Source organism: Pseudorca crassidens, chromosome 3 (genome assembly GCF_039906515.1).
Source record: "Pseudorca crassidens isolate mPseCra1 chromosome 3, mPseCra1.hap1, whole genome shotgun sequence".
Lineage (NCBI taxonomy): Eukaryota > Metazoa > Chordata > Mammalia > Artiodactyla > Delphinidae > Pseudorca > Pseudorca crassidens.
The window spans coordinates 163,020,250-163,033,617 of NC_090298.1; the positions used below are offsets into that span (position 1 = coordinate 163,020,250).

Here is a 13,368-nt window from a genome sequence, read left to right on the forward strand (position 1 = left end):
CTTTAGGGCTCTTATTTCACGCTCTTGCACCTTCCTCCGTATGGTTTGGGCCCTTTAGTCTGAATTGAACGGGGCACAGGTAGGTGAGTGTTCCCTCTCCTCCAACCAAGAAACACTAAACACAGACCAAGTGGAGAGGGCAGAGCTGGAGAAAGCAAAGAATCAAGAGTTCAGGAGGTGGTGGTGGTGGTGGTGGTGGTGGTCGTGCACAGGCAGGACCCTGTGTTTGGAAGTAGTGTCCATCTCCGTGCCTTTGTCACTTCCTCCCGGGGTTGGCTGTTGTGTTTGTGGCTGCGTGTAGTGCTTGTCAGTGGAGTGCTGTGACAGGAGGCTATTTTAATAAACTGTTGCAGTTTCTCGAGCAGAGCTGCATTGCGTTGGCATCCCTCTTCACTGCTAATGGAGCGTGCGTGGCTGGGTGTGGGCCGCCGCCGAGGGAGGCACTGAGCTTGCTGGGGGCTGGGGAGAGGGAGGCTGTGAGGTGCTGGGGGGGCCTGCCTCCCTCGTCTGGGAGTGCTCCTGTGAGCAGCAGCCAGACCGGGGGAAAGGGTGGCTACACCCTGGGCGCCAGGTCCCTGCCCTGGAAGTGCTGTTGGCATCGACACTTTCCGAGCTCTCTTTCTTCTTCTCTTTCTATTCATAGCACGGCAGGCAGGCTTGTGTGTATGGCCAGGGAGGAAAACTTCCACTCGCCCCTGTGCGTCCCATAAACAAAAAAAGAAATAGAACCAGAAAAAGAGTGTGCAGGCCTTAGAGAAAGAGACTGAAACCAAAACACAGAGAAGAAGGCGCAGCTGCTTTCCCCAAGGCCTTCTGGGGCTCCCTCCCGCCCGACAGCCTGCCCGGAGTCAGGCCTTTATTTATTTATTTTTCTGGCTTAAAAAAAAAAAAAATTCTGTGTCTTCCTCAGCCCCAGTCCCCCTCACCCCCTTCAGATTTGCTGGGTGGCCGCTGCCAAATGGACCCGAGTGGGAGCCTGGAATGAAAAATTCATAACTGCTGGACTTTGCTTGTTCATTAGACGTGAACTTGTCGATTGGGCAAATTGTTTTTGGTCTCCAACTGCCGGGGGCTCTCCCCACCCTCTCGGCTTGCCCGGTTCCCTCCTCCCCTTGGACGCAGCCATTGGCTGCTCGAGGATGTCTCATTGCCAAATAGGTGGATCCTTCTCTCTCTCCCTCCCCCCTTCCTCCCCCCCCCTTTTTTTTTTACTGGCTTTGGCACAAGCAAATGGATGGGGATTGAGCATGAAAGGGGAGAGAGAGAGGGAGTTTGAGAGAGAGAAAAGAAGCAAAAAAAAAAAAAATCCAAAACCCAACCAGCGCACATACATACACACACAAACACACACACAACACACACACACACAGCCCCATCCCATCCACGTCCTCTCTCTCTCTCTCCCTCTCTCTCTCTCTCCTTCCCTCCCTCCCTCCCTTGCTCCCTCCCTCTTTTGCACGCTTCTGCCAGCGACGATCTGCAGCCGGTCCGAACTCGTCCTCTTCCCCGGGAATCTGCGAGCTCCCCCTTTGCCTGCGATCAGGCTCAGAGGCGGAGGGAGGCAGCTCGAAGTTTATACCCCTGTGCCGCTGCCAAAGCCGAAAGCCTTTTTCTTCAGCTGCCGCTTTTCCCCCTCCTGGTTTTTGTTTTTGTTTTTGTTTTGCACAGGGGTGGGGTAGGGCGTGTTGTGTGTTGGGGGGGCGGGTGGGAGGTAGGTTTTGACTTTTAAATTTTGCATATTTTTATTTAATTTATTTATTTATTTATTTATTTTTAACTGGAAGGTGATGCACAGGGGGTGAAACTGAAAAAAATTTTTTTGTTGGCTTTTGTTTACCTGGCGTGTGTGGTAACCAACTCGCTCCCTCTCTCTGCTTGCTATCCCTGACCTTTCTTTCTTTTTGCTCCTTTAAAAAAAATATTAATTTCCCCCTTCTGTGCAGTGGAGCATGGGTGGGGGGGAGGAGGGGGAAGGGTTTGAGAATCCACCCAAGCCCGGCCCCTATTCCCCAGAACACCAATAATAACCCCCTTTAAAACATTTACCTTCCTCCCCTGCTCCTCCCCCTCCCCCCTCCCCCCACCCGCCCCCAACTCACAACTCTGTTGAGTCCAGAAGCTCAGAATCGGGCGTTGGGCTTTGCCGGGTGCTTCAGATCAATGGTAATTATTTAATTTTTTCCAGTTTTATTTTTGTAAACAGAAATCAATTATTATTTAAACTTCAAACAAGCAAACAAGCAAAAAAAAAAAAAAAAAGAAGAAGAAAGAAAAAAAACCAAAAACCTAGAGCCCGGCCCTCTGTCACCTGACTGAGTGGGAAGGAGGGTGAAGGGGTCAGTGGGGATGGGGCGCAGGATGCCCCGTGTAGCTTTTAACCCTAATGTGGTTGATTGATACCACCACCTTATTTGTGTTAACAAGGAGCGTTTTCTTCCTTATTACTGAGATTAACATTAGTATTGGTGTTGATAACAAAGCTGAAATCACATATTTAGGGTTTAGATCTGATTTTTAAAATGCTGGGGTGGATGTTCCAATCGGAGCAGGAGAAAAGAGAATGAAAACAGCCTGGGGAGGGGGAAGCCAAAGCCGTTTCCTCGCTCGCTGGCTCGTGGATGTCATGTTCTCTCTTCTTGGGGGTGGCCAAAAACCTACCGGTGTCCGGGCGTGCGGTGGCCCCCGCATGCCCTGCGTGTGCGTCCACGGGCATTTGTGCAGACTGGACACTGTGCTGGGGCGAGCTGAGACGAGTTCAAGGCTGCGATAGAACATGGAGATGTCATGGGCGCGACAGAGCCTGGCGGGGATACCAGCAGCGTGTGTGTGTGGACGGCAACGTTGTCTGTGCGCGCGTGTGTGTGAGTGAGTGAGAGAGAGAGAGAGAGAGAGAGAGAATAGGTGTGTGCTCAGGCTCTGGGTGTCTCTGTCTGGCTGCTGAGGCTGAGATGGGAGCAAGCGGCTGGCTAGGCTGGTGGCAGCTCCAGACCACACTTTCCTAGAACAATCGCAAGAGAAAATTGTGCGGGGGGCGGAGGAGGAGAAGGCGATTTTTCTTGTGCCCCCCTTCTAACGCTTCTGTTCTCCTTTTCTCTTTCCCCCTCACCCCGTCTTCCCCTCCTCCTGTCTTCCCTCGCCCCGCATGCTCCCGGCTTGCCGCCTGCAGGATGAGTTCCACCCGTTCATCGAGGCGCTGCTGCCTCACGTCCGCGCCTTCTCCTACACCTGGTTCAACCTGCAGGCGCGGAAGCGCAAGTACTTCAAGAAGCACGAGAAGCGGATGTCGAAGGACGAGGAGCGGGCGGTGAAGGACGAGTTGCTGGGCGAGAAGCCCGAGATCAAGCAGAAGTGGGCATCCCGGCTGCTGGCCAAGCTGCGCAAAGACATCCGGCCCGAGTTCCGAGAGGACTTTGTGCTGACCATCACGGGCAAGAAGCCCCCCTGCTGTGTGCTCTCCAACCCCGACCAGAAGGGCAAGATCCGGCGGATTGACTGCCTTCGCCAGGCCGACAAGGTGTGGCGGCTGGACCTGGTCATGGTGATTTTGTTTAAGGGGATCCCCCTGGAAAGTACTGACGGGGAGCGGCTCTACAAGTCGCCCCAGTGCTCGAACCCCGGCCTGTGCGTGCAGCCACATCACATTGGAGTCACAATCAAAGAACTGGATCTTTATCTGGCTTACTTTGTCCACACTCCGGGTAGGTTGCTCTCAATCCCCCTTTTGCCCACCCCATTTTATTTTACTGGTTGGCATTTGTTCTGTTAATTCTTCTTTCCAAACGATACATGCATAGACGCGATGGGCCTAACTGGTGCGTCCGTCCTGCTGAGGCCTGAAGCACGTTTGATGTTCCCTTTTCCCTTCTGTTTCCCTCCACTCTCTCCATTCTTCCTCCTTTGCTCATTTACACATTTGCCGTGTGTTACTGATTGTCGTGCCCCTCCGTCTTTGGAGGACTCATCTTACCCAAAAGATGCTGCAGGTCCTAGGACTGGGGCCAGGATGCCCCAGAATTATCCAGGATGGTGAGAGTTTGTGATGAACACCACTACCACCAAAAAAAAAAAAAAAAAAAAAAAAAATCACTCCTTGCTCTGATTTAAAATGAGAAGAAGTATTGGGGGGCAGGTACTGGTTTTCCTGCAGCGTCCCCTCAAGTCCTGGGGAAACGCCAGATTTGGCACAAGCAGGGTGGGCAGCAGTTCGGTGGAGAGAGGGGCGTGTAAAACCCCCGGATATGAGACAGAATGAATAGAAAAGAGGAAAGAAGGCAGAGGCGGGCAGCTTCTGAGGCCCAGATGCCCAGGCGGGAGCTGTTTCGCCTGGGATTTGGCTGACGGAGAGGAGAAAAGTCATTCAATTTCACAGAGAGTGAAAATGAGCACGAGATTCCTCGAGCTCTTGCCCTTCACTGTCCCTTCCCCTTCGCTTTTCAGCTGAAGTGGCGAGACCCCCGGATGGATGCCCGCAGCCCCCATACCTCTGCTGGGGGGCAGAGAGGCTCTCCCCAGCATAGGCACGCCAGGGAGTGGGCATTGCTGTGGAAGGTCTTAAAGAAACAAACAAGCAATCAAAACTCTGTAAAATCTCCTTTTCCTTTTGTGTTCCAAGTAGTTCCAGCTCTCCTCTTTGCTTTTCCAATTTCACCCTGCATTTTGGGTTGTGTGGTTCAGTTCTCCTCCTCTGTTCCTTTTTTTTTCCCCCCTACCCTTTCCCTTTTTATAATTTCTTTCCGCTTTTGTTTTCTTACAAATTGAAACAGAGATGGCTGGTTAATTTTTAGCCTCCACTCAGCTACGCCCAATTTACTGCCGCCTTTGAAACCTAAACGGGCGGCACTCTGTGATTAAGCAAGGCAGAAGTGTGTTTACATTATGCCCAACCAACTTGTAATGAGAGGGCTACCAAACCTTTCTCTCTCTCTGTGTTTTTTTTTTTTTCCTTTCCACCATTCCAGTATTTCCCCCCCTTTTTTCCCCCTTTCTTTTTCTCTTCATGCGAATGTAAGAGAATGTGGCTTAACTTCAACTCTAGTGAATGTTCTTTCCCGCAAATATGTGTGTGTGTGTGTGTGTGTGTGTGTGTGTGTGTGTGTGTGTGTATCTTCCTTCCTGTTCATTCACAAAAAAGAAAAGCAAGTCACTTTTCTGCTGTGGTTACCCCCTTGCCTGTTTGGGATGTTGGGAGGAGAGGTATGACTTAATCCAGAAAGGAAATTTTGGGCACTTTCAGCATTGCATCAGCAGTGGAACCTCGACTGGGATTAGCACTGAGAGTTTATGTGTTGGAGAACTCTGGGGAGGAAAAGGTGGTATTTGAGGCCTCTCTTCTAGCTCATTCTCTCATTCTGAGAGGTGGCTTTGGTAGTTGGTTGGAGGCAGTGGATACCCCCCCCCCAACTCCTGTTGTCCCTCCCTCCATGGATCTTTCTAGGCCTGTACCTGGCCCTGTGTGACTGTCATGGCCCACTCACGAAGAATGACCAACTGCCGGTCCTCTTCCTCGTTCATCCTTTTTCTTTCTGGAAAAGAGACCAAAGAAAAAATTAAAAGTTATTCCCTGATTCTCTGTCTACTCGGCAAATCAGAGTGGGGAGGGTGTGTGCCTGGTGGTATTGGAAGTGGCTTGGGGCAGACTTGGACCCTTGAGCTTGTGTCTGTCAGCTCCTCCGAGAGGGGATTCCGCACCTTCCGATTTTGGAACTAGGGCCTCTAAGATGAAATTAATACTCATCTTCCTTTTGAGCCGGCTTCCTCCTACCTTGCTCTGTAGCTGGATCCCTGTAGCTGAGCTGTTTCCCTGGCTTCTCTTATTTTAGGCCAAAGTTTTGATTGCTGCCACCATGGGGCTGAGGTAGGATGAAGTATGTGTGATGGAGACCATTTCCTGACCAGCCACCTGGGTCCTGGACTGACCAGGCAGGTGTCAGGAGAAGGGAGGCGCCCCCACTTGCCCCCTAGCCATAATGAGATGATTTGCCCAGGAATATGAGTAAATTCATGCCCCATTGCATGCAGCCATGGCCACCTCTGTCCCAGCTGAGGCCGAGTTCCTTGACAAAAGCTGAGTGGAGAACTGAGGATGTTTTCTTATAATTTGTCTATAATTCAAGTCCCTGGACTCCAGATAGTTTCAGGGAAGGTAGGATTTTTGTTGCTGAAATTGCTTTAATTCAAGGGTGCCTTACTGAAGGAGTGGGGGTGAGTTGGTGAGGCATGGGCTACCAGTGGCCCTTGGGTAAGTGGCCTCGAGATGGCGTGGAGTGGGCATGGCTTTCTCTCTAAGCCACTCCAGTTTGCTAGAAAATGTCTTCTTCTGGCTGAGCCCCCAAACAGTGTCAGTCCAATAGCACGACGTTCCTTCTCCATGTCCACGCAAAGACATACTCAGTAGGGTGCCACTTGTTCCTTCCTTCCAGTATAAACTGGGGTTGGGAGCTGGGCTGGCAAGGGCTCAGACAAGAGGTAGGTTGAATTCTAAAAGAAATGCTTTCCTTCCTTTCAAACTGGGCTGAAGAACCTGATCTGGGCTGAGCTGGTGGTGCCAGGTTTGATGACAAGCAAACTTGACATGATGGTAAGCATGGGGGCATGGCTTCGCCTCCAGGCACCATTGTCATCTGTCATCCATGGCCCTTGTGGATGCTTTTTTTTGGTCCCACATGAAGCTTTAGGAGGTGGCATGGTTGAGAGGGACTAAAGGACGTGTGTGTGTGTGTGTGTGTGTGACGTCAGGAGCTCCACTCCCAGAATACGCGGCCCTAAAAGGCCACCCAGAGTGTTTTGCACCCTTCACGAGGGTGGCCTTCTTGCTGGGAAGGAATGTCGCTGTGTGTCTGTTCCATTTAGGAGGGGATGTTGAGGCAGAGCAGGGTCAGAGAGCACTGCCACGGGGAGAAGGTAGTACATTCCTGCCGATGTCCTTCCATCCAAAGGGGGTGTCCCAGGGCAGTGGCTGGAGACAGAGGGGAGCCTGGGGCCAGGAGGAAGGATGCTTGTGTGAGGAAGGATGGCTGAACTGGCCTGGAAGCACAACTAGACTATCTCCAGTGCTTCTGCGGGAGTCTGAAGGTAAACTGGCATCTTCAGACCTTCCTTAACCTAGGCCTCGGTCCTAGGAAAGAAAAACAATCTGAAAGTAATAAGATGCTCTACTGGATGGAAATGTCAGCTTCTCCCCATCAGATCCCTCCAACAGGCCCACCGTGGAGGTCCATGAAGTCCAGGTATTCTTTTCTTTATCTCCGCTTTTTCATTCCAGAGAAATTTACACATAGAAGGAACCCCCATCACCAGGGCCGACTTATGGCCAGTCTCAATTCATCCACAGCCCCCTGCTGCCCAGCTTTACACTGGGCTGTCTAGGAGAAAACCCAGGCATCATAGCTTTTCATTTGTAAATATTTCTGTACATGTCTCTAATGATAAGGACTCTTGAAAAATGTAACTGCAATATCACTGTCATACCTAAAACGATTTCTTTAGTATGGTCGAATAGCTGGTCAGTGTTCACATTTCCCTAATTATCTCCTAATTTTGTTTGTCTAGATCAGGATCCCACTCGGGTCCATGCATTGCAGTGGGTTGCTCCATCTTTGAAGTCTTATAATCTCTAGGTGGTCCTCCTCCTCCTCTTTCATCTTGGTTTCTTTCCTGGCAGTTTCTGGGTTGTTGTTGTGGAAGGAACCTGATGGTTTATCCGGTAGGGTTTCCCTGTTTGGACTCTGCAGGCTGTGTTCCCCTGCGTTCTTCAGTGTGCCGCTCTGAAAGGAGATTCCGCCTCCCTCCTCACCTCCAGGTCCGGGGATAGCTGGGCCTTCACCTGTCGCAGGAAATGGATTAGCACCTCAGGATCTGTCTGAGTGAACTTTTTCAAGTGCAAGGTTGCCCTTCTCAGCATAAGAGCTTCATGGTTTTCGCTGTCTGCTTCAGGACTTGGGGCTTTGCGGTGAGCACTGGTTTTCTGGTCCAAGGGAGGGCTCCACGTCTGCGTCCTTCCTCAGCAGTGCAAGGCATTGCTTCGCCACGTCAGTCCTGCCAGGATGTGGCTGATGCCAGTGAGGTCCCCCAAGCCTTTGCTGGATGCCTGGCCCATCTGGTGGCTCTGGGTGAGTGCACGGGGGTGGCCACAGGCATACCAGCCACCATCTCCGGAGGCCTAACTCCTCCTGAGGCCCCTGTACCACTTCACCCGTGCCTCTTTTTTCTAGGCCCAGAAATGCCACTGGTCTGCGTTTTTGAGGCAGCGCCATCTGGTGCCAGGGCTGTTGAAGACTGCAGGGCCTAGTTACCAGATTCCTAAAATTAGCAAGATATACCAATGTAGGGTTAGATGCCTTTCAGAGCAACCCAGAAGAGATGTCACTGTTGTTCGAGGGTGAACTTTGGTCATTGTAAGAGTCTTCTGTTCAACTAATTCAGAAGTTGGTTAAAAGGATTAAACTGGCTAATATGTGAAGATACTGGCACACAGCAGAAAAGCAGTGGACGGCAGCTGCTGCAATTCCAATTGTTATGATTCCGTGAGCCCAAGGATGTCTCCCTGTCACCTTTACCTGTTGGTACTATTTCTGCCTTAAGGGATGAACTAAGTGACAGTTAACTTTTCTGTAACATAGCAGCGTTTCAAGTGCTGAAGACAGGGCTCATGGTTCCTTTCCACCCCTCTTCCCAGGAAGCTGTCCGTTCTCCAGGCCAAACGCTGCCAGGCTCTCACGCCTCCCACATTTGATACAGCTCCTTGCGCACTTGCCATTTTGGTCATCACCCTCTGGAGGCCCTCTTAAACCGGAGCGTTCTGTATTGAACAAGGAAAGTCCAAGTTTGATCCGATCCCACGGTAGCTACACGATTTGCTGGGCCTTCCAGCTACATAATTTTCAGGGCCCAGTGCAAAACGAAAATGAGGGGTTCCTAGTTCAAAATGATGAGGAATTACAGCGAGACAACAGTTGGATCATTAAACCAAGCACAGGGTCTGTGTGACTGCCCAGGTCACATATCCGAGAGGTCTGTCCAGGCTACATTTGCTCTGTTAATGTGACGTGGGGTGCCTGGTTCTGGGTGGTGTAAAAGGGTGATGCGGCTCAGGCTGGCTCTGGAGGGGGCATGACCCAAAAGAGGAGCTCAGAAATACTCAGACCCACTCCTTGGGCTGGTCTCATTCTGGGACTCCCTTGACCATCTGCTCTCATCCCCTTTGTCTGTAGCTTGTCTGTCCAGCCAGTCAGGGGTCCGTACTGGCTGTGATGTGCAGGGCATCTTGGTGGAGTGCTCACTCTCATGGTTGAGTTGGAAGCTGTAGCTCAAGGAAAAAAAGAACCACCTTTGTCTGAGCTTTGAGCTGGCAGAGTTCTGCCCATGAATAAGCTGGAGGGGACCTAGGAGCCCAAGCATGGTGACCAGCTGTGCTCCACTGCCCACCCAGAGGAAACAGGGCCACTCTGTAGCAGGAGAGCTGGGGTCCAGATGTACAGAAGGACTTCCTGAGGATTCAGTTTACTTTTTGGCACTGCCAGAGGATGGTTGAATTTCCTTTATTCATGAAATACGTATGCATTTGGTGAACCTACTGGGAGCAAGGCCCTTCTAAGAATCAGAGACTCCTACATGTGGCCTGCAGGGTTTGGGTGAAGGCCTCCTGATAAATTCTAGAAGACACCGTCCTATAGATGTGAACGAACAGTGATCCATGCAGGAGGCGAGGGAAGACCCAGCAGAGCTTCATCAGGCGCAGCTCCAGGTGGGCTGTGAAGAAGGAGGCAGGGCCCATCTCAGCCACCTTCTAGAGCTGCAGGGGCCCAGGGTGCTGAGGAAGGGTAGGCCAGGGGGGTAGAAGGCTGTGCCATGGTCTCTCTCCGTTCTTGTGTCCTGCAGCAGCTGGGCAGAGAGGGTACAGCTAAACATCTCCCTTTCTGCCCTGGGAAGAAGGTGTCTCCCTCCCCACCCCTTTTTCTCTTTGCCCCGTCGGTCCCACCCCCACCCCACCCCCCTGTCTCAGGAGCTGCCACGCTTCAGTTATTTTATCCTTCAGTGTCCGATTCAGAAGTCCTTTCAAAGGCCCCAGCAGTGTCAGCGCAGTGCTCGCACAAAAGGCCTCTTTGATTTCTTGTTTGTTTTCATTTGCCAGCAGAGGGGGAGGGGGCAGGAGAGAAAGAGCTTCTGGGTTTTAAAATTTTTATTTGGGTTGCTTCATTCTCAGAGGAGTTGGCTCCCTGGAACTCTTTTCTGAGTTAGGGGCTCAGAGGCGGGAGGTAGCCTTCTGGGGAGAGAAGGCTGGGATGGGGTGTGGGCACTGCCTCCTGAAGCAAGAGGAGGAGGTTTGGGGGATTAGGATACAGTCATTGATTCACCTTCAGATGTTCTGTGCTAGGCCTGAGGGTAAGAAGGGTCAGGTTGGAGCCCTGCTGCTTGTGTAGAGAAAGGTCTGAAGTGCCTGACACCAAAGGACATTGTCCTGTTAGCCGCATCCCTAGCAACGGCCTGGTCACAGCTGTAGGATTTGAGCAGTCCTGAACCTTGACTTTGCCGTTTTCCCTTTATCATCCCAGATTCTGCCGTTTCCCTGTTGGTTGGAGGGGAAGGGGGTGGGGGTCCTTTTAACATGCACACTCCTTGGAAATTCTTAGCACCTTGAAATACAGGCTGTGGCTCCCCACTCTCAGTCAGGGAAGTGGAAGGGTGAGAGGTCTACCCCGCAGCCGGGCGTCCTGCTGGCAGTGGTACACAGGCCCGGGAGGAGACCCTGTCCTCCCAGGGCTTGCTCTCTCACCCCGCGCCTCTTGTCTCCCCGTGATGTCTGGCTTGTGAGAGGCTGCAGCATAGGTACCGCTCCCAGAGGACCCAGCCCATGGCTCACGGAGGACTTTGAGGGCAGGCCGGTCCTGCCTGAGGAGCAGGGAGCTGAGGCTGAAAGGAGATGGAGGACCACCGGTGCCTGTGGTTTGGGACTAGAGACACGGCGACCAACGCCTGTGTGGGTGCAAACTTTAAGCACACGTGGGCACGCCCTGATATACCAGTAAGAAGGGGTGCAGCCTGTTGGTCGTTGCGCCTGTGTGGAGGTCTGACTGCAGGGGCTGGGGAAGAGAGCGCCGGAAAGCGAGGCTTGGGCAGGTGGTCACGGGCGTCAGCAACAGGGAAGTGTGCCCACTGGGTGAGGGGGGCTCCGCAGGGCCTGGTTGGCAGACGGAAGGAGGAGGCTGGGGGGCTGAGAGATAGATAAATATAGCTGATGGCATTTCTCATGATAGGTTTTTCTTGGCACTGAGGGCACCGTGGCAAACAGTACGACAAACGCCTGGCCCTGCAGGCCGCCGTCGCCATTTTAAGCATGTTTGAGCAGAAGAGGTGTTGGCATTAGAAAAGGGTCCCAGCAGGTGGAGGGGCTGCAGCAGGGGGGTTTGGCTGGACTGGGCCTTACCGCCCTGGGTACCTGGGTTCCTTACTTTGTCTGTATGGATATCTAATATTTGATTTTCTGGCCCTTTGGGGATTTAAAAAAATATTTTGGGGTTGCCCTTTGTGGGCCTGTCTCCCAAGTGACTTGTCCCCCCACCAGCCACCGTGGCCTGTTGGTGGTGGGGGTGTTCCGGCTCCCCTCCTCACTTTTGATGTCTTAATGATGACACGGCATGCCACTGCCCCAGGGTCAGGGACATTATTTTTTATTTTTTTCATTTTTATTGGATTATAGTTGATTTACAATGTTGTGTTAGTTTCAGGTGTACAGCAAAGTGAATCAGCTATGCATAGACATATGTCCACTCTTTTTTAGATTTTTTTCCCATATAGTTCATTACAGAGTATCGAGTAGAGTTCCCTGTGCCTCACTTGTTTTAAATTTGGGGGACATCCAGTAACTTAAGAGACACTCCTTTGTCCAGATTCCAAACAATTTTCTGTTCCCGGTCGGTGGAGGAGAGGGCACACCCGTGGTCTCCATCCCTCGCTTTAATTCCATTTTTCCATTGAAGGCCCAATATGGCCGAGGCACCGTGTTAAGTCCTGTTCGTGTGTTAACCACCCAAATTCTCACACTGATTCTAGTTTTAAACCCACATTCCCGGCTGTGAGCCTGTGCACTAGGGTGACACACACAGGGGTGTTTGTGTGTAGTGAGGAATTGGTGAACCAGACTCGAGGACCTGGGAGGCTTCCTGGAAGATGACCTGCTTGAATTGCACTTTGAAAGACAGTGAGGAATTAGTTGGTTTTTGTCAGCTGGCTGAGCCTTTTCAGCTTGCCTTGAGCTGATTCCCTCCTCACAATGGTTGAGTGATATAGGCAGGGCAGGTATCATTATCCCCACCGTACAGAGAAGGGAACCCGGTACAGAGATGTCAGGGCGCTTGGGTCACACAATCAGTTTCCTGCAGAAGGACCCCAGGTTTCAGGTCACTGAGCACCTTGGCTTCCCTCCGTGGGCCTTGCCATTCCTTGAACTTCATGGGGATTGCTGGCCTTGGTGGAGTCTCAGAGGAGAAAGCCGAGCAGGTCCCCGTGGTCTCCCTTGCTCTCTAGGAGCTGAGACAGAGTGGCTGGAGCCTAGCCTGTGATTCAGCTCAAGGGCTCCCCCAGCTGCTGAGCATGTGGGGTGGAAACAGCAGGCGGGAGCCTGGCCTGTCCTTGACACTGGTCTCCCTTCCCGCCGGCCAGCCCCCTGCCTCTGACCTGAGAGGCAGCATGCTAGCGTAGACCGGGGAAGCTCGGCTGGATGCCCCCACCCTGCTGTGGCCAGCTCAGCTTCTTGGCACCCCATCCTGGAATGTGGGGAGGGCAGGTAGAGTGTGCAGGAAGTCCAGGTGTGCGGTCAGGCGGGCTCGGCTGGATCTTGGGATCCCTGATCCTTGCTCTGTCACGCCTTTTTCCTGGGAGTCTGCTTGGAATTGCAGTTTGAAATAAAAATGAATGTAATTATCCTAATTAACCAGATGATCGCTGGAAGTTTTGCAGTAATCTGCTCTTCATTGCCTTTTATGCTCCTGAGTTCTCGTAGACTCTCATTCTTACCCCTTTCTTAAAGTTTGAAAACTTTGGGGCTGTGTATATAAAAACTCTTCCAATATGCTGAGGGGTGGCTGGGTTGTGAGAGAGGCTAGCTTACTGCTGGAGATTTTCCTGTTTCCGTAGCTAAGAAGATAGGGACTTGACCTCTTAACCATTGGAATCAGGTCCCATAGAGCAGGGTTTCCCAACCATGGCGCTATTGACTTTTGGGCCAGATCCTTCTGTGTCATGGAGACTGCCCTGTGCATTATAGGGTGGTTAGCAACATCTCTGGCCTTGACCCACTAGTTGCAACCCACCCCACCCCCCCGCCCCATGTGTGACAACCAAAATATTTCCATACATTTCCAAGTGTCCCTG

General features: G+C 51.9%; 1 protein-coding gene across 7 annotated transcripts in view; it reads left to right on the plus strand.

Moving 5' to 3' along the window:
- NFIX (nuclear factor I X) overlaps positions 1 to 13,368 on the plus strand; it is a 98,189-nt gene that overhangs the window by 24,774 nt on the left and 60,047 nt on the right. The window contains exons 1-2 of one of the 7 annotated variants that reach the window (XM_067733494.1): positions 1,720 to 2,163; positions 3,167 to 3,698. In XM_067733494.1, coding sequence (XP_067589595.1) covers positions 2,161 to 2,163; positions 3,167 to 3,698 — 535 coding nt within the window. In that variant the 5' untranslated portion in view covers positions 1,720 to 2,160. Of the gene's footprint in view, positions 1 to 1,719; positions 2,164 to 2,281; positions 2,825 to 2,917; positions 3,699 to 13,368 lie in introns of those variants that run through there. The other 6 variants (XM_067733490.1, XM_067733493.1, XM_067733495.1 and 3 more) reach the window with 6 other exon arrangements.